Source organism: Vipera berus, assembly GCF_964194415.1.
Source record: "Vipera berus genome assembly, chromosome: 5".
NCBI lineage: Eukaryota > Metazoa > Chordata > Lepidosauria > Squamata > Viperidae > Vipera > Vipera berus.
This window is the reverse complement of record NC_138207.1, coordinates 45153177-45174554: the sequence shown is the minus strand read 5'-3', so window position 1 is coordinate 45174554 and position 21378 is coordinate 45153177. Positions and strand designations below refer to the sequence as shown.

The window sequence follows — 21378 nt, the reverse complement described above, 5'->3', positions numbered from 1 at the left end:
CCTTTTACAAGGGCAAAGTCACCGTTTGCAGTTCCGCACTTTTGAGATGTGCGGAAATAAACTTAATAAAATGGAAGAATGACCTCAATTGTTTTAAAATGGCGCTTAAAGACTAGAGCGGAACGCTGCCGGGAGGCGAGGAGCCAACAAGTCCTTTGGCCTTTGAAGAGACACCGGAAACCAACCACTTTATTGTGGAGGTGGAACTAATACTATCCCTTCCCACTCATACGCTAGATAAAAGCTATAGGAGCCTTCTTGTTTCCTTTCTCCAACACGACGCCCTCAAATGAGTAAGGGCAGCGGCTTCAAGATGGTAGATGATTGTGGCTGCTGACCCGGAACTATTACTTTGGGAAGGTGAAGAAAATGGGGTTGAAGTGCTATACCCGTGTCTGGGTGAAGCAAGAGTTATGGGGTGGTGGACCGTGGGCCCGCAGGTAAGACGGTATAACGTATCTCCGTGCAAAATAGAGTTAATAGTGGACGGAAAAGGTATTACTACCTAAGCGTTCGTGCAGCCCTCTGCATGACAAGTTAGCTATCCATATTTCCGCCTAGCTTGAATCCCGTGTTAAGCGCGTGCCATGCGAGCCCAAGTATTTGATTAATTTACAAACCATAATTAATGATGAATAAGATGGTCGTGTGGACGTAGCCACTGAAGGGCATTGAGAGAGCGTAGTCGAATAGAAGGAGGAGTTGCAATACTGCTGCAAACTTCAGCATCATCCTATACTGGGCAGTATAGAAAAGAAAAGAAACAAAAATTTGGATGGCTACTCTTGGAAATTGAAATGGTGGAAAAAGTGGAGTTAATTTGTCATAAAGACTATACGAGGGGAAAACCGCAGTAAAGTCCTTTTCTGTCCTTGGCTAAGAGCAGTATGTCTCGCCATAAAAATCATTTGGGGTGGGCAGGGCTTTTTTTGTCATAGAATGCTCAGAACGGAGTTCCGGCACCTTTTTCTTTTACAAAAAAAGCACTGGTGGTGGGGATGTTTTAGTTTTTGAATCGGTGACAGTAATAGGCAGCCTAACGGAACGTTTTCACTTTTGTAATAATTTCTTCTCCTTAAGGGCATAGTGTCTTTGGTTTTTTTTCCAGTTGTGGATAACTGCTAATATTTAAAACAAACATAAATCAATCTATAATTTACACCGTTATGTTATGATTCATAATATTTAAATATGTAACGTTTGAAAAAGCTGATGTGTGAAGCTCTTTTGAAGTAATTATTGGATTAAAGCCTTTGCTACACATATGAAGATTTATTTTGAATTATTTTTTTATCCCGCCTTTATTACTTTGTAGGTAAATTAAGGCAGTGAACATTATTCCTTCCTTCTATTTTCCCCAAAAGTTATTTGGACCATTTCTATCAAGATTTAGGATTGGCTGTAATACTGAAATGACATTGACCACACTTGCCAATAACCTCTAGTGGGCTCAGAATGGGGTAGCATATCCATCCTGCTGTCCTTGATCTTTCAGTGATACTATCAGTTGTGGTATCCTTCTGGGCTGATTAAGGAGGTTAGGAGTAGAAGGCAGGATGTTATGGTGTGGTTCCCTTTTTCTGAAGCTGGTTCCAGACAATGTTGGTACTATGGGGTGTGGTTGAGCTTGAAGCCAATGCTTTGTTAGATGCTTTAGGACTGTATTCTCTCCCAGCTCCTATTTTTCTCCTCTTAAAACTTCTAGGTCCAGATGAGCAGTGTAAAAATGCATGTGGGAGAAAAGTCTGATGAGGCATATGAAAAAAAAAGAAATACTAAGAGTTCTTTCTTTCCAAAAATTTCTGGATTTCTTTCATCAATAGCAGTTTTAAGCTGCATAAAGCAGGACTTAAAACACTTCTAAATTTGATTGTTCCACTGTTTATTGTTGATTGGAATAGTGATAATGATTGTGATGATATTTAGCATTTAAAATAATATAAAGAGATATTCAAAGATCAAAAAGCATGACAAGCTCAAATCTATTGCAATAAAAAAATGAATATGGATAAAGAGGAACATACACAAACCAGTTTTTCCAACTGCAAAAAGCTACATAAATTCTGATGTAGTGAATGAATTTCAGATAACAGTTTGTGAGAAGGAATTGTCAGTTATTCACTTGAGTTACCCTTGTAGTCTCTTATGTAATACAATACCCAGTGTCTCTTATACTTATGTAGAAATTGCTTATACTTATTTAGAACTGCTGCATTTCATTAACATGGAAAGTAATCATGCATTCAGTCATACTTATGAACATTTTATTATTGTTTTAATGAGTCATTTAATTAAACATTTGGCTACCTATATGAACATCTGTTTACACATAATCAAATGAGTATTTAAATAATAAATTTGCAAATTGCTCAACCAGAGGAAATAGTTTTCATTCTAAGTAAGTAGTGAAAAATTCTAATATCTGAAGGTTTCTTCTGAAGAGTAGTAGTGCTGGATGGTAGAACATGAATTTAGAGAAGTTACATAGCAGATGAGTTGTAACAAGCAACTGGCTTTTTATAAGTTTCATTTTTAATTCTTTGTGCATGAGGTTTCACTGAAAATCATTCTGCATGTATCGATTTTTATTGCTGGACCCCTGAGGTAGAATATAAGCAAAAATAATGTATAATTATTTACATAATAGGACAAATAAGGTAGTATTAGGCTTTTTTATTCTAATAATTTCCTTGTACAATCATTGCCTGTCCATCTAGAATGTACATTCTGATTTTGCATTATAATAAAGTTACAGTAGAAATAGAAGTTTGATTTTACATCTGATTATCAGAAACTAGTATTTCTTTGCAAGCTGGAAACATTTCAAAATATTTTATGATTAAAGTCTTTTATTATTTTACTATTATTATTTATATTTATCATATTTATTCACCTCCTTCTTTCCACAGGATAACTTAATTTTATGATTAAAACATATTCTTTCAACAGGTCTATTCTGTTTACACAACCAAAAAATGGATTCAGAAGACCAGCACTGAAAACTGGCACTAAGCTACACAAAAGCAGTTTGACTCCTCCAGTTAAGGACCTGGATTTTCATGAATCTTCTCGTTCACTAAAGAAGCTAGTAAAACCTTTCTTCTTTACAATTGGGGTAATAATTTGTTGATAATTTCATGTAGTATAGTGGATAATTTCATGTAGTTCCAGTGAATGTATATTTGTGAACCATTTAGAAATATCTGTAATCCTGTAGTGCTGTGAGTTACAATGTCAACCAAGCTTAATCAAGTTCTATTAATAGGTAAAGAGCTTAGGGTTAAACAGAAACCTTAAAATGGTACTGTGTCTTGTCTTTTTTCAATACCATGAACCAACTACCATTGTCCTTGTTGGAAGTTTATGAAGCTTTAGATTTAGTAACATCTCCTGTAGCAGCAGTGACTTCACCAAACCTTTCCTGAATCATTGATAAATTATGCACAAACTCATTGATATTTTTCTGCTTTTGTAAATGAACTACTTGGTCATATGTAGCAACATTTCAATTGGGCTAAATTTAGGGGTTTGATCCATTTGGAAATAAAAAAAATATATTCTAAAAGCATTCTTTTGATGTTTAGGATTGTTGTCATGTGACATAATACATTTCATTGAATCTTGGGGGTTTTTTACATTTTTATTGCAAATTTTATTATTTAAAACTTTGGACAAGGTGTTAATGGTCTGACATTCCTTCTTGTCTTACATCATTTTTGTGTTTTATATACATATATACACTTTATGTACATATTTATATACAGTTATACAATATTCAATCTTATCGACCACTTTATCCTAGTATGTGAAATCAGCATCCTGTATATTTCTATTGAGACCTTCCTTTCTGTTCTCACCATAGGTAAAACTTATTCCAAATTTTGTAGTAATCTGATCTTTATTTTTTATTTCCAAAGTTAACTTGTCCATTTCTGCGCTCGCCCAAATTTTATTTATCACTTCATTCTCGTCAGGTATTTCACTATTTTTCCATTTCTGGGCGAACGTCATTCCCGCTGCTATGATGATGTGTATCATTATATATAACTCTTCTTTGGTATGTTTCTCTGTTGTTATGCCTAGTAGGAAAAATTCTGGTCTATAATCTACTCTCCGTCCTGATATTTCTTCTAACCATATCCATATCCTTTGCCAATACTTTTGCGTCTTATTACAGGACCACCAAACATGAAAATAACTACTTAATTGTTTGGAACATTTCCAACAGAATCTTGGGTTTTTTGTCTGATTGATTGCAACATCTCTTTCAGCATACCCCTTATTGCACATATTTCCCAACATGACCAATGAACATTAGCTCAATATGTTCAATAAAAATATGAAATATACACCATTTGAACTGTTATGTTTTTAACCAGAGCTTTTTTATTAATGAAACTTTCACGAGTTTCTAAATACATTGTAGGTTACAGTAAAACAGAACTACAGATGGTATGAAGGGTTCACAAATTTTCTGTCACTATAGAATGTAGTTTGTATTAACAAAACTATGTAGCAAATAATATGCTGCAGAATTTCTACAGAAGATAATGCTTGTTTAGACAGTCTACTGCAGTAGTATGTACAATGTAGGTGCATTTTCAGATATTCAAATGTGAAAGTCACAGGCTTGTACTTTCAGTCTAAAGGCAATTATTTGAATTCAGAGTTCATGTATTAGTCCTTGATTGTAGATGTTACAATGCAATTAGATAAAAGTCTTTTATAGCTTAATTGGAATATTTCCATTGTAGTATTAGTATATCTACTATTGTCTCCATCTTAGTGAATCATGTTTTGTCTGAAATTTTGATTAAACATATTCCCAACATTCTTTAGTTTTCAGGCTGTGCTTTTGGAACAGCTGCTATTTGGCAATATGAACATCTCAGAACCAAGTTCCAAAACTATTTTGAAAATGCTCAAGCAGATTGGCTGGATAGAATACAACCACAGAAAGGACTCCACTTCAGAAAACAGGTAGAAACATTTTACTTTATATTTTAATTGTTTCTTCCTGTTCATTAAGGCAGGCATGTTTTGTATTATGCAGTTATGATTCAACATATTTCAAGATAATTAATTCTCCAGCCAAAATAGCTATGGATTATCATAGGTAGCCTAATACATCTGAAGGGTGTTGGATTTGGAAAAGCTATAATAGAATATTGCTATTAATGTTATTAAGAATACAGTTATTATTGCAGATGCATTCTTAATTTTTCCTCTTGTGCAATAATATTCAGAAAATGTTAAGTGGCTTAACATTTCAAGGGTCAACGTGAGGAAAATATAAAGTATTTTAATATTAAGATTGTGGGGCATTAGCATGCTTGTATTGAGTGATGGAAAAATGTATTTTAAAAAGCGAGAACTAGTTCAGCCATCGGAATATTGGATATGACTGCAATATATTGGTAAAGTAATATGGTGGTTTTATTTTATACTAGTTCTAGGTTCTCCATTACAATTTCTCTTGTAGTTACAAATCACAAAAATAAATACGAGGTGGATTGAGAAAAAAGCCTGCAGGAAGAATGTAGGTGAAAGTGACTGTTATGTCTGGTGACCCAAAGATTTCCTCTGTTATTTTTTCATATCCCATTAGGCTGTCCTCCTTTTGCATATTTTCTGTTGCTTTGCTTCTTATTTAATAGTAGTAGTAGTAGTTAGTAGTAATAACTGTTTTCCATTTTTGCATATTTGCTTTCAAAAATGTACAGATGAACCAGCAAAAACATCTGTACATTTTTGAAAGCAAATATGCAAAAAATGGAAAACAGTTCTAACAGCAAATGGGGAGAACATTGGTGAAATCAACATCAGATGAGGAATCTTCCAAGGGCACTCACTTTCACCACTACTGTTCAACATCGCATTAATTCCATTGACAATATTATGAAGCACAAAACTGGGATACCACATCTCAAGCCAGCATGGCAAGATAAACCATCTACTATACATGGATGACTTAAAACTGTATGCAAAAAGCCACACTGAACTTGAATCAATACTCAACACAGTTCAACTGTTTAGCATCGACATCAGAATGGACTTTGGACTTGGAAAATGTGCTATATTATCCATGCAGCGAGGAAAAGTGGGAAAAATAGAAGGAATAGAACTGGTAAGTATTATGAAAGCACTAGCAAAGGATAATGGTTACAAATACCTAGGCATATTGGAAGCAGATAACATCTTGAATGGAAAAGTCAAAGAGTCAACACAAAAGAAATACATCAGGAGAGTCTGCAAAATACTAAAATCAAAGCTGAACGCTGGAAATATAATTAAAGCCATTAATACATGGGCAGTCCCAGTGATATGCTACCCAGCTGGAATTATCAACTGGACTTTGGCTGAATTGGAACACCTAGACCGGAAAACACGTAGACTTTTGAATATGCACCACACTCTACATCCACGAAGTGACATAGACAGATTGTACCTGCCAAGAAGAATAGAGGGCAGATGGCTACTGCAAATCCACCAAACTGTAGAAGAAGAAAAACGAAGTTTGAATGACTATGTAAATCAAAGTACAGAAAAATTGCTGCAGGCTGTAAAAACAGAGCATTATAAAAATAACAGAAACGCAGAATATAAGGAAAAACGGCTGGATGACAGATTAAATAGATCAGGGGTGTCAAACTCAATTTCATTGAGGGCCGCATCAGCATTGCGGTTGCCCTCAGGGGGCCGGGTGGGTATGGCCAGGGTGGGCGTGGCTGGAGTGCGTATGGCCTACTGGGTGGGCGTGGCCAGCTCTACATCGTTTGCATCAAGGGTGCCTATGGGGGCCTGGGCAGGAGTGGGACAGATCTGAGGGTCTCTGGCAGGAGGAGGGTCTCTGGGCCAGGGCCAAGGCAGTGGGGGCCATTCCCTCACTGTTTCCAGGTGGCTTCGCGGGCCACATGAAACGGCTTCGTGGGCCGGATCCAGCCCCCGGGCCTTGTATTTGACATGTCTGAAATAGATGGAAAACCAAAGGTTTGAATGGGCAGCATTTGAAAAACATTGAAGGCAAATATAACAACTTGACATGGGCATGGCTTAAGGTGGGAACCATCAAGAAAGAAACGGAAGGCTTAATACTGGCTGCTTAAGAACAAGCACTGCAAACTAATGTCATGAAAGCGAAGATACAAAAATGTACTGACAATCCAAATTGCTGACTTTGCAATGACAAAATTGAAACTGTTTCACATTTAATATGTGAGTGCAGCAAAATTGCGCAAACTGATTACAAAACTAGACATGACCGAGTTGCTAAACTAATCCACTGGGCATTGTGTAAAAAATACAACTTGCCTGTGTCCAAAAAGTCGTGGGAATATAGGGTGTAAAAAGTTGTTGAGAATGAGAGGCTGAAGATCTTGTGGGACTTCCAAATACAGACAGATCGCCATTTGGAACACAAGACACCAGATATCGCAGTCATAGAGAACCGAAGCGTACAGTTGATTGATATCGCTGTACCAGGAGATGCCAGAGTCGAAGAAAACTGGAAAAAATTACGAAATACCACGACCTGGCCATCGAAACTGCGCGATTATGGATGAAACGTGTAACAGTGATACCCATTGTCATCGGGCACTGGGAACTATGTCCAAAAACTTTGCAAAACACATCAAGAAATTGCAGCTTCCTGCAATAACTTGAGCAAAGCTACAAAAAACTGCACTACTGAAAACATCTTACATTTTAAGGAGTTACCTGGTTGATACCTAGGATGCTGGCAGCAACCCGTGTCAACCATTAGTGCCAGTCAATTTGAGTGTTCAGTTGACTGAGTTTCATGTTTTATGAATAAAAGTTTTACAATAATAAAGTTGGAAGGTACCTTCTAGTAGTCCAACCCCCTGCTCAGGCAGGAAACCCTATACCATTTCAGACAAATGGCTGTCCAATCTCTTCTTAAAAACCTCCAGTGTTCACGTTTCATGCTCAGCCAGTCATATTCAGAAAAAATGGTTACTATGCAAACCATGATTCATTTAGATATATCTCTACATATGTGCAAATGCACATACACAGCATTTTAAATTTGTTACATGAATTATTACATATCAAAAATATATAAGTCATTACATTTATTACATCATGTTTTAGTCCTTCTGGCTCGACCAGGATTTCTCCTTCAGTTAGGGGACTTTCCTAGTTGAGGTAGTCTAGTGTAATGTGAAACTGAGGAAGAAAGTTCCACTCACAAAATTCAGTGGAGAAATGTTCCTTCAGCAAAAGTATTTCCAAAAGATTCTTCATGGAGATGAAGGTTCCATCCTTTAATAAGATAGCATTATAAAAATTCGGTGCTGAATTTTGGGGCCCATTTCCCTTTGTGTGGGCCGATCAATATTCAAGAAGTAGTACATATTTTATTTATTTTTCTCGTTTCTGAATTGCCCATCTCCCTCAAATAGATATCCTACAAGAGATCTTTAGAAGTATATACCTAAGGTTTTTTTTCCTTTTTAAGTTTTATTAAGAAAATGGTGTGTTGGTAAATTAGGAAGCAAGTTGTCAGTGTTGATTCTTGATTCTCTTATCCCATTACAATAATAGAGTTGATGAACTGATAATGTATCAGAATGTGAGAGGTTGAAGTTTATTTTGGGTGGTTAGTTCAAGCACTTGCTATTTCTTTTTAAAATGGTCATATTACTAAGGAAGAATTGGAGTAGATTTGTTTGTTATTTTATACACCTGTGGAAAAAGATACATTGTGGTAATTTTTGAAATATGACTGACTTTTAAAAATGAAATTATCCTTTACTTGGGTATGTACTATAATAAGAGTTCATTTTGTTTAAAAGCTTAATTTCTTAAATATTTATTTGAAAAACTTGCATGAGGTTAATTAAATTTAAACTGTTTTGAAATACTGTCTGTATATATTACAGCCTAATACTTTTCATAATATCAGCTTCCTTATAATCATTACTTGCTGTAATCCAGTTGATCAGGAGGTTATTAGATTTGGGAAGGCTGTTTTATTGAAGTATCAGAATAATAACGTTGCTGGTTTTCTTTCAGATTAATCTTTGGTGGAACAGTCTTAGCAACGGGCAACGGGCTGTGTCAGGTTTGTGTTAGCTTACAAGTATTAGACATTCTCAGGAAGAGAAATGAGGCAAACAGGTACAGTATGTTACTGGATGGCTTTCATACCATGCTTACAAATTAATACACATAAGGCAGTCATGTCCAGGATATATTTTCATTCTCCATGTAATTTACTCTGTTCTAATGATACAGTAGTTAACTATTAGATTAGCAGTTTTTAATGGGACATTAATGGGACATTTTAACATTTTGTTAAACTTATTCCATCTATAGAATTGATAACATTGGCCTATTCCTCTTTCTTACTGTAGATGATTCAGGCTATTTCACACAAGATGTCATTTTTATCACAATTACTTTACTTACATAGAAAGTAGTGTGTATTAGCATGTTGCTAGAAATTCATTTGATTAACTGTATGTCAATATATATCATATTTATCCATAGGAAGACATGTCTTTTTCCCAGATAGTTACCTATGACTTGCATCATTCTCTTCCTTTACATGAACAGAAATTAGTTCAGAAAGATGAGATCAAATGGCTGCAAAAATCTGGCTACCTCTGAAGATTTCCCCAAAGAGTAGTCATTATTTTATGTGGGTTGCTTGCTTAATAAATGTAACCCTCTTTGTAAGGCCTAGTCCAGGGGTAGGCAACCTTGGCTCTTTTATGACTCATGGACTTCAACTCCCAGAATTCCTGAGCCAACTGGATCAGGAATTCTGGGAGTTGAAGTCCATGAGTCTTAAAAGAGCCGAGGTTGCCTACCCCTGGCCTAGTCAGTACTTCTTTCATCCAGTTTTATTTTCTTCTCAATGCAGTTTTCTTTCATCTTGTCTTACTTTCCTTCTGTTTCTACTGGAGAAGGACTTGTGTTTAAGGATGCTTTTTTATCTATAAGAGATTTTATATATATATTTTCTATTCTTCAGTCAATGTTTCAATTACTTGCTATTAATTCAGTATACTTTTTATTTTTCTGCCCCCTTTTCCAGTGTGATTTCTACACACACATATATGTGCCATATCTGTATACAAGAGTACCAAATGCACAGATTTATTGGACAGGTGGGAAAAAATCTACAGGATTGTTTTCAGTAGATTTGGCAATTCTAAAATAACAAATTGGAGAAGATGGGTATTGCACATGATTTTTTTTATTATTTGTATTTCATTTCTGTCTGTCCTTTGGATATTTTCAAAGAATTTTCCTTTTGGATAAATATGGTATGAGTGAAATAAGCATCTGTTGCATATTTTAGGAAGGGGAATAAAGGTAAAGGTAAAGGTTCCCCCGCACATGCGTGCTAGTCGTTTCCGACTCTAGGGGCCGGTGCTCATCTCCGTTTCAAAGCCGAAGAGCCAGCGCTTGTCCGAGGACATCTCCGTGGTCATGTGGCCGGCATGACTAGACGCCAAAGGCGCACGGAACGCTGTTACCTTCCCACCGTAGTGGTCCCTATTTTTCTACTTGCATTTTTACGTGCTTTCGAACTGCTAGGTTGGCAGAAGCTGGGACGAGTAACAGGCGCTCACTCTGCCAGTGAGTTGTTTCAGAGATACTTCTTTACCTAAACAGAAACAGAAAGCAGTGGGAACAGGAGCAACCTTGTAGGAAGCAGGGTATGTTGGAAATGGCGATCACGTGACTGTGGTTGACTGCAGTGGTGCAACAGTACTGAAGCAGCCACAGATTTGCTAAATTTTAATCCCATGGGAATCATGGGTCCTGGATTTTAGACGAGTGAGCCCATTTGAAATAGTTGATTCAAAACTTGTTTCTCTGTGATGCACCCATTTCTAGATATGCTAAGCCAAAATAAGAGTTTCATTGCAGTCTTTTCATTACCCCACTGTTCCAACAATTAGTAGAAATAAAAGTAGGAATGTACGGGAATTCCTTAGTATTTTCTGTATGGTCTATTACTCAAGTAGTGTTGTAAAATAATTACCTTATGGGTATATGAATAAGGATTAAAATTACTTATTTATTAAGTGAAGGAGAATGACAGCCTGATTTAGGGTGATTTCATATTTAAAATGACTTTTCACGTTATGTAATTACTGCATAATATGAAATAATTATGTTCTGGCTTATATTTGCAATAACTTACTTTTGGCTTTATAAACACTAAAAAATGAAGCATTTTCCTTTTTAATCACTAATTTTTTCTTTTATTAAATTCCCAGGTATTATAGCTGCAAATGTATTTGTATTCTGCTTATGGCGAATACCTACTTTGAGCCGGATAATGGTCACATATTTCACATCTAACCCAGCTTCTCGTGAGTATAATATAATGCATGAAAAATTGTATAGATTTTTGCTGGCTTGAATTTTTAATTGGAATCATATTCAGTTTGAGTCACAGAAATAATCTGGTTTCCTTTTGTGTACAATATGAGATAATTTATCTTCAGTCTTATCATATGTATCCTACATAATATGTTTTTTCTTGCCCCTAATAAATTTCTAATGTAGACAATATAAGATAAATGAAGATTTTTTGAAATAATTTACTTTTGAATTAATTAAAGGTAATTATTTAAATTAAATTTAAGGTTACTAAGATAAATTGCATGTGTTTGGTGTACTCTAACAAAATGTGAACATAACTTTGATAGCAGTCCCAGCTGTTGAGTTAAAAAAGCTCTTCACCTTTAAATGTTTTAGAATACCGGTAGTTTCAATAAAATGTTATTTCCAACTTTCCTGCTGAGGTTAATATTTGTTGATTTGCTTCCTTTATTTGTTTTAAAACACCCACCTGAGTATAAATATTTTTAAACTGTGTTGTAGAAGTAAATCTTGTTTTGTAATCATTTGTCATAAATTCTTCATTCCATTTTTTGCTATTATTTGTGGGTTTATGTTTCATTTTGTATTTTTGAATGAATATTCAAAGAAAAACTGTTCTAAAAAGATCCAAGCCCAATTCACTTTCCTGTAATAAAAGGTTTTATGGCAGAAATCCCAAATGCCTAGGATGCAGGTAGTTTGGATTTATAGCAGAGATTTAATCAGGCACCTTCTTTCCTACCTCTCAGCCATAAATCCAAATACATTTTTATCTCTTTCAAGTAAAATAGGGGTGTCCAACTTCTTTCAACGGGAAGTTATATTTTGTCTTTGAGTGCCATGTCATGGTCACACACTTAAAAGTAATGACTGGAGCCAGGATGTAACTTATATAATTTAATTGAAAAACACTATATTTTAAAGACAAGTGAAAAACTATTGATCAGAATATTTGTGTCTCCCATCCTTCTGGAGTAGCATGACTGATGATGATCAGAATTATGGAATCCAAGAGAATAAGAAAATGTATGGGGACATCCGCTAATCATAACTTTCTATCTTAACATTTATTGAACGTCTCTTAGGGCAGCACCAAGATTTCTGACAGCTATATTAGATGTTGGGGATTCAAATTGAGAGCTTTTGATAAAGTACTAAATTGTCAAAAAAAATATTATGCAGCCTTTTTCTAAGCTGGGTACCTTCTAGGTGTTTGAAATCCCAAGTTTACCTGTCTGCTTAGCTATTTCAAAAAATTCTAAGAATAGATGTACAAACATCTGAAAAACTTTAGGTTGCAGAAAGCTGTCACATTTGCAAAAATCTTTATCCTTAACCGGACTCAATTCAGCTAGTAAATGATGGCACTTTTGCACAGAGCCCTTCGTAAGGAAGCACAATACGAGATCAACTAAAAGTGGTTGATATGGCTGCAAATTGAGGAGGCAGATGTAAACAACCAGACTCTGCCCTCTCAATCCCATCTTCCTCTTCTCTTATTTATTTTTGGTATTCAGTTGATGTTTTATTTGAGAATTTTTCCTAAAATAAGTTACTAGAGACAATTTTGGCTGCAGCTGCATGTCTCCATTGTGAGGATGAAAGAGCAAAAGTAGTAACAACCTATTAAGAATCTTCTAGGAAATGGAGGGGAATGTCGCCAAAACCTTAATACTGATATGTCATCTTGGAAACAGAGAAAAAGTATCATAGGATCTGTTCCAATACAAACTGATTGCATTGATAAAATTCACTAGGCTAATGAGCAAGAGCTAAAGCAGGGGTGTCAAACTCACATTTCATTGAGGGCCGCATCAGCATTGCAGTTGCCCTCAAGGGGCCAGGTGGGTATGGCCAGGGTGGGTGTGGCCTACTGGGTGGGCGTGGCTAGAGTGTGAATGGCCTACTGGGTGGGCGTGGCCAGCTCTACATCGTTCGCATCAAGGGTGCCTATGGGGGCCTGGGCAGGAGTGGGACAGATCTGAGGGTCTCTGGCAGAAGGAGGGTCTCTGGGCCAGGGCCAAGGCAGTGGGGGCCGTTCCCTCACTGTTTCCAGGATGCCTTCGCGGGCCACATGAAACCACTTCGCGGGCCGGATCCGGCGCCCGGGCCTTGTGTTTGACATCTCTGAGCTAAAGGGATAACTCTTCTGAGATTCTGAGGCCCAAGGAAACTCACTCATAATTGGAGATGAGGAATCATGCTACTATATTTCATTTTTTAGAGTTGGTACTGTTTGAAGTTAAGTAGTATATAGTTATTACCTTGTGGGCAGATCCGTTAATTGTAATTAATATGTTGCTCATTAAAACTCCACAAAACTTAAAAAATGGTCTTTTACAGCTTCCGGGGATAAATATTAATGACCTGCATTCTGACAATATTAATATACCAAATTCAGAGTGCTGAGAAAATTCTTCTATCAATGTATTGTAAGAGGTATATTGTAACCAAATGTGTGTGCTATCTTTTAATAGGGGAACTGTTCTCTTGATGCTGGAGTCTAATTCTGATCACTAGCATCTGTGCTACTAATTTTTTTAAAAAATGTGTACAGCTGAATATTGAAAACTGAGTCATAGCAAGTCTGCTCTCTCTTGCCCAGTTTCTAAACAGTTCAACTTATAAATATCTAGAAATAAAATGCTTGAACTATCTAAACATTTTTCCTTTCTTAATGTAGGAGTTTTGTGTTTTCCCATGTTGCTATCCACCTTTAGTCATTTCTCATTACTACATATGGTAGCCAACATGTACGTTTTATGGAGCTTCTCTACCAGCATAGTTTCAATTCTGGGACGTGAGCAATTCATGGCAGTATACCTTTCTGCAGGTAATAAACCTCAAATCCTACTCTGCCTTTCATATTGTTTTTTTAATTGTTCATGTATTTTTGAACTTGCCTTCGAGTTGCAGTGGTTGGCTTCAGAGAGTACACTAAGCTTAATTTATCACAGTGTGTGAACCTAGTAATTATTTACTTAATCCATAGAAAGAAAATAAAAGCACTCATTTTTGGTTATCGTATTGATGTATTCTCATTTTCTTTTTCATTATTTATTTTCTATTATTCTGTTCTGTTTACACTCCTTTCATTTTCTTCCCTTTTTTATCGTTATAAGCCGCCTACTGTAGCCCCACAAAAAGATAGGCAGCAAATAAACTCAACAGATAACAAATGTATTTTGTTAAACAAGTGAAATAGACAGTAAAGCAAAAATATTTTTTATGACTGTGGTATGGGCCTCCGACGTAAACCTAACAAGAGGTCCCTGGTTTGTTTTTTGTCGAAATTTTTTTGGGGGCTAGGGAGGAGGGAGGGTTCTTCTCTTGGTTGTTCGGACGAGGGGGGCAGTCCAACAACCTCTGTTCAGGCCAGTGCTGAGGCGGATCGCAGGGGGGAGGAGCGGGGGTCGGTCGCTTCTGGGGCTCCAGGGCCAGTCGTGGGACTATCCATCCCCACGACGATAGGGAATGGCAGCAGGTGCAGGAACAGAGGGCCGTATCGATCTCAGGGAAGGCCTCTCCGCTGCTTACAAGCGGTGAGGCACTCCGACCCTCTGGTTCCGCCCCGAGGTCCCGGGAGTGAGGACGTGCAGCCTCCTGAGCTCCGGCTGGTGTACTTGAATGCCAGGTCGGTCGTCAACAAGGCTCCTCTCGTCCGTGACTTGGTCGAGGGTGAGCAGGCGGACCTGGCTTGCATCACGGAAACTTGGTTGGGCCCAGAGGGCGGCATTCCTCTGGTTGATCTTTGCCCACCAGGTTTCCGGGTGCTGCACCGGCCTCGGGCTCAGGGTAGGGGTGGGGGAGTGGCTGTTGTTATGAGGGAGACCTTGTGTCCACGGGAGGCCACCGTTCCCCAGATAGTCGGGTGTGAGTCTCTCTTTTTGAGATGCGGCCCTGGTGCGCAGTTGGGCTTGCTGCTGGTGTACCTTTCGCCTAGTCACGCAGCAGCAGCCCTGCCTGAGCTGCTCGATGTCCTCTCTGGGCTGGTGGTTGAGTTCCCGAAACTTATAGTTTTGGGGGACTTCAATCTACCATCGCTGGGAGGATCATCTGAGTTGGCTCGGGAGTTCATGGCTTCCATGACGGCCATGGACCTGACGCAAGTAATTTCAGGACCGACTCATGAGGGAGGCCACACCCTTGACCTAGTTTTCTTATCTGGACGGTGGTTAGATGATCTTGGTGGGGGCTCTCCAATTATTATGCCCCTGTCATGGACCGATCATCATCTCCTGCGGCTGGTCTTCCGTTTTGCCACCCCCCGCCGTGGGTGTTTGGAACCAATTAAATGGTACCGCCCCAGACGCTTAATGGATCCCCAGAGGTTCCAGGCGGCGCTGGGGTCCCCACCTGCCTCCCTTGCTCACAGCTCGGCAGATGCCTTAGTGGAAGCCTGGGAAAGGACGGCCACTGAGGCTCTTGACCGAGTTGTACCCCTGCGGCCCCTGACCCGGTGCAGATCCCGTCGAGCTCCATGGTTCTCTGCGGAGCTCCGGGAGATGAAGCATCGGAGACGGGGCCTAGAGAGCGGTTGGAGGTCCAGCCGATCCGAATCCGACCGATTGCGACTAAGAGCCTACATTAGGTCTTATCTCGCTGCGATAAGGGAGGCGAGGTCTAACCACTTCGCCACCCTTATCGCGTCCGCAGATAATCGCCCGGCCGCCCTGTTTAGGGTGACTCGCTCCCTCCTAAATCAGGAGGTGAGGGAGGATCCCTTGCAGGGTCGTGCCGAGGAGTTTAACCAACATCTGTCGGACAAAATCGCTCGGATTCGGACCGGTCTGGACTCTGACTGGGCAGAGTCTGACGATCAGGACACGGGCGGTCTTGTCGATATCACCTGGGAGGAGTTTGATTCTGTGACTCCGGAGGAAGTGGACAGGATCATGGGGAGGCTGAGCACCACCACATGTTTATTGGACCCGTGCCCTTCCTGGCTGGTCTATGCAGCCCGGGAGAGGACACGCAGCTGGTTCCAGGCAGTTATATCGGCTTCTCTGAGTGAGGGTAGCTTCCCCGCCGTCTTGAAGGAGGCGGTGGTGAGGCCTCTCCTCAAGAAGCCTGCCTTGGACCCAGCTGTATTGAACAACTTTCGTCCTGTCTCCAACCTTCGCTTTCTTGCGAAGGTTGTTGAGAGTGTGGTGGTGCATCAGCTCCCTCTGGTCCTGGATGAAGCGGATTATCTAGACCCGTACCAATCGGGTTTCAGGCCCGGGCACAGCACGGAGACGGCATTGGTCGCGCTGGTGAATGATCTCTGGAGGGCTCGGGACAGGGGATATTCCTCTGTTCTAGTCCTATTAGACCTCTCGGCGGCTTTCGATACCATCGACCATGGTATCTTGCTGCGGCGTCTCAGGGGGCTGGGAGTGGGAGGCACAGTCTTACAGTGGTTCTCCTCCTATCTCCAGGGACGTTCGCAGTCGGTGTTGGCAGGAGGGCAGAGGTCGACCGCGAGGTCTCTCATTTGTGGAGTTCCTCAGGGGTCGGTCCTCTCGCCTCTCCTGTTCAACATCTACATGAAACCGCTGGGTGAGATCATTCGTGGCTTTGGAGTTGGGTATCATCAGTACGCTGATGATACCCAACTTTTCCTTTCGACCCCAAACCACCCCAGTGATGCCCTCAACGTGATGTCCCGTTGCCTGGAGGCGGTTCGGGTCTGGATGGGGAGGAACAGACTTCAACTCAACCCCGACAAGACTGAGTGGCTTTGCATACCTTCATCCCGGGTTTATTCGGACATTCCACCTCTGGCTATGGGGGGTGAACTATTACCCCCCGTAGATAGGGCTCGCAACTTGGGAGTCCTCCTAGATTCACGGCTCACCTTGGAAGACCATATAGGAGCTGTGACTAGGGGGGCCTTCGCCCAGGTTCGCCTGGTGCGCCAGTTGCGGCCCTATCTTAGCCGGGATGATTTGTGCACGGTCACTCATGCGCTCGTGTCCTCTCGTCTGGACTACTGCAACGCTCTCTACATGGGGCTGCCCTTGAGGACCACCCGGAAGCTCCAACTGGTACAGAATGCAGCCGCGAGAGTTGTGTTGGGAGTCTCCCGATACTCCCATGTTACACCTCTGCTCCGTGAGCTGCATTGGTTGCCAGTTGTCTTCCGGGTGAGATTCAAGGTACTGGTAACGGTGTTCAAAGCCCTCCATGGCATGGGGCCGGAGTACCTTAGGGAACATCTGCTGCCGGCATCAAGCTCCCTGCGCCCTGTGCGTTCCCACAGAGAGGGCCTCCTCAGGGTGCCACCGATCAGAGAATGTCGATTGGTGGCCCCCAGGGGGAGCTCCTTCTCTGTGGGCGCTCCGGAGCTGTGGAATCAGCTACAGGTAGAGCTCCGGATGGCGCCCGATCTTCGCTCCTTTCGTCGCGATCTTAAGACGTTTCTGTTTGTACAAGCCGGCCTAGCCTGATGGGGATTGGTGGGGTTTTTTTTATTTTTGGTGTCTTAATTTTATCTTGGGGTTTTAGAATTGTATTCCAATTGTTTTAACTTGGGCAATCATTTAATCTCTTTTTAATGTTTGTATTTAGTATTTTATTCTGCCCTGTGAACCGCCCTGAGTCCTCAGGGAGAAGGGCGGTATATAAATATTATTAAATTAAATTAAATTAAATTCATTGAATTTATGCTTCTGTTTTTAAAAAAATCTTTTTAGGGGTTTTTTCCACATTTGTCAGTTATGTCTGTAAAATGGCCACTGGGAAGTTTGGACCATCACTCGGAGCTGTAAGTGCTATTAAATATCTATAAAATAGATGAATATTAGATACATTTTGGAGCCTACTGTATTTTGCTTTAACAGAAGTTAAGATATATTTTTAAAGAGCTACAGTGAAATTTAGCATAATATTCTAATGTTGAAATTTTTCAATAATCTGCACTCTAGCAAGAAGTAGGATTTTTTTAGGTTAAATATTTTGTCTATATCAGTTATTTAGATGAGCTATTTGATAAAAAATGTACCTGTTTCAGTTTTTTTGACAGTTCAATCTTGCAATAATCTTGGGACATGAACCATGCTACTTTGCTTATTTAAAAGTTGATTACTTTGAATTTATTTGCAATTGTAACTAATTTTGCTTACTATTACAGCTATCTGCTTGGTCCTCTCTATTAATTACCTGATTGGGGCAGGGGGTAAATATCTTCAGATTAGTCCTGACTCCTGGGTGCTCCCTCGATGAGTCTATGTCATTTTCTTGGAAAGACTTCAAAAGTCGTTTGCCATTCTTTTCTTCCTAGAGCTTGACCACATTGGCTTCATGCTTAAGGCAGAAGTGGAACTCACAGTCTTCCAGTTTCAAGTCCATGCCTTTCACACATCAAACTATTTTGTTTGAATTTAGTCCCTCTGAATTATCTGGACTGGTTCCAATAAAAGAGCTAATACTTAATTGTAGCTTTCTAGAGATATCTAAAGGAAGCCCTGATCTATAGGCATAAAATGATATTCATAAGGATTATCCCACAGAAAAGTATTTTAAAGTAGCTGTTAGTATGTGAGGTATCGACTGTATAGCTAAATTCTTAAGCATCCTGTCTTTGGCTTTTGAAAAAGGTGAAAAAGAATTTTTATGCAATTGCACTTTGGTACAAAAAATAGCCCCAAATGTTAAGAATATTTATCTCCTTTTTATGTAATTTTAGTCAGGGGCTATAATGGCTGTCCTTGGAGCAGTATGTACAAAGATACCAGAAGCCAAGCTAGCTATAATATTTCTTCCAATGTTCACATTTACTGCTGGAAATGTAAGTAGCTTTGAATAATGAATTAGAAACTTTTTTTACCTATTGTAATATATACCTGAGCAATTTTCTGTGCTTTGTTCTATTTCAAAATTGATACAGTTTGAAAGTTTCATTTAAATCTAGGTGACAGACAATACGGAGCAGTGTGGCTTTTGTTTACCCTGTGAATTTCTTAAGATGAAACTTTGGATTCTTTGTGTATTAATAAATAAGTCAAATTCCAAAGGGATGTTATTAAAAGTGTCAAGATACATATTGATTTGAGAATCAGAAGCCTACTTTACATAGGTTGTAGCTGTACCAGTAGTTGTAGATGTTCCACTAGTTTACAAGAAGCACTTTTTTCTTGTTTGCTCTGTACTCCACTTCCCTTTCTGCTTTAGTCTTGGAATTACTAGTTTCAATTGGCCTAAAGTAGCCCAGGTACCTAGGTAATCTAATCTTCAGGAAGAGCTGCTGAAATGACCTGATTTTCTTTTTATTTATGCTATACATAATGACATTTCTACTTTGCATATTAGGAACAGGCTGAGCTGTAGAAAAAAATGTATATTCAAATCGGTATTTAGTATCTGTACATTTGATCATTATACTGTTGACTGCATAGCAAATGTTATTTATGAGTATAGGATAAATGTTTCTGATATGTTTATGACTAATAGCTTTGCTATTTATTGCACTTTACCAATAAATTGTTTACTCATTTCTAGGCTTTAAAAGCTGTTATTGCATTGGACAGTGTAGGACTTATTTTGGGTTGGAGGTTTTTTGACCATGCATCACATCTTGGAGGAGTTCTGTTTGGCATGTAAGTATTCATATTATTTTGTGATAAACATGACATATCGTGGGCATTTTTCTTGTGTTCAAAAAGATCCTATAAATTGTCCTTTTCTTGGGTCTGACATTGCTTTTAAGAATTAATTTTAGTCATGTAAGTACCTTTGTCTATAAGCAGTTGTTATCTCTCTAATATATTTTGTGAAAATTTTCTTTTGTTTGTTTCTTTCAAGATGGTATGTAATGTATGGGAATAAACTAATATGGAATAATAGAGAACCAGTGGTGAAAGCATGGCATACAGTGAAGACATGGAGGCCAAATAAATGAAGCGGACTCTTGGCGGCTGCATTTCAGAATATATTTGCATTGAAATGAGCACAAGTATTGGAGACAAGATAGTGTATTGATGAAATCATAACTACATACTAAGTACTCAGACTGTAATTCTAGCCCCACAATGAAAATAAATATCTTGGTAAATAAAATGGTATATCTGAAACAAAAACGTGTGTCTTACTGCTGTATTGAGTAAGATTGTAGCCTTTTTTGAGGTATCTTAGAACCGAATTAAAATTGGATCAATTGCCTGATTAACTCATCTTTATTTTTATTTTTTTATTTTATTTTAATTCCATTTATATCCCGCCCTTCTCCAAAGACTCAGGGCGGCTTACAAGCTTTAAATGAAAATAGGACAATAATTCCTAAAGCAGGAATCCCAATACCACTTTTAAAGGTACATTTTCATTCTTCAGCTATCTGTATTTAATATGAATAGATACATACAGACGGTCTTCTCAGACATTATGATTTTGTATCTCCCTTGTAGCTGCTGCTCAATGAGCAGCAGCTACATTGGTCAGGAGGGGCCTTTGCACAGATTCATACTGTGTAGTCTTTCCCTGACTGATGGTCACATCGTAACTAGATTGTTGTGATTTGTTTTACATGGGCCTGCCCTTGAAAACTATCCAGAAGCTGTAGCTGTTTCAGAATGCAGCGGTCCAAGCAGTAGTGGGCACTTCTCGTTATGCCCTTGAGTTGCAGCCAAGCAAGTTGCATGGGTTGCCACTTGGTTTCTGAGGTGCAATTCAACGTGCTTGTTACTTCTAAAGCCCTTCATGGCACAGGGTCTTTTTATCTGTGTGGTATCTATCTCCATATCTGCCTGGCATATTCAAGTAAAGATGATGCACTCCAGGTTCCCTCAACCATTGTCATCTTATGGAACCAAAGAAGTGTGCTTTCTTTGTCACTGCTCTTGCCCTCTGGAATAGTGTGCTTGCATGTTCACAATATGTATGTCTAGAGCTTTCCTCAAAAATTCCAGTTAACATCTTATTAGCATGTTCTCCATATATCCGACAGACACCTGGCTGCAAGAAAACAATCTTTGTGATGATGTCCAAGACCTCAATGGATCACACACTTCCAGAAAAAAAACTTCTGGTTTCTGA

The 21378-nt window shown here is 39.1% G+C and overlaps 1 protein-coding gene across 2 annotated transcripts; it reads left to right on the top strand.

Annotated features, from left to right (window-relative positions):
- Positions 1-289: 289 nt before the first annotated feature.
- On the top strand, positions 290-20687 carry PARL (presenilin associated rhomboid like). Of its 2 annotated transcripts, XM_081329263.1 has the most exons (11): positions 370-440; positions 2950-3115; positions 4840-4980; positions 9037-9085; positions 10064-10136; positions 11259-11354; positions 14051-14200; positions 18045-18115; positions 19037-19138; positions 19849-19946; positions 20152-20687. In XM_081329263.1, exons 3-11 carry the CDS (start codon positions 4880-4882, stop codon positions 20246-20248), a joined length of 837 nt encoding a protein of 278 aa, XP_081185389.1. In that variant the 5' UTR covers positions 370-440; positions 2950-3115; positions 4840-4879; the 3' UTR covers positions 20249-20687. The 2 variants fall into 2 exon arrangements, with proteins under 2 accessions (XP_081185388.1, XP_081185389.1); XM_081329262.1 differs by lacking the exon at positions 10064-10136 and having other exon boundaries at positions 290-440.
- The last annotated feature ends 691 nt before the right edge of the window (positions 20688-21378 follow it).

Bases quoted from the DNA above. Each gene is read 5' to 3' on its own strand.
- PARL (XM_081329262.1), top strand. From the start codon at position 370: ATGGGGTTGAAGTGCTATACCCGTGTCTGGGTGAAGCAAGAGTTATGG. The intron at 11,355-14,050 runs GTGAGTATAATA...TTCTTAATGTAG, and splicing joins CACATCTAACCCAGCTTCTC to GAGTTTTGTGTTTTCCCATG. The intron at 18,116-19,036 runs GTAAGTGCTATT...ATGTAATTTTAG, and splicing joins TTGGACCATCACTCGGAGCT to TCAGGGGCTATAATGGCTGT.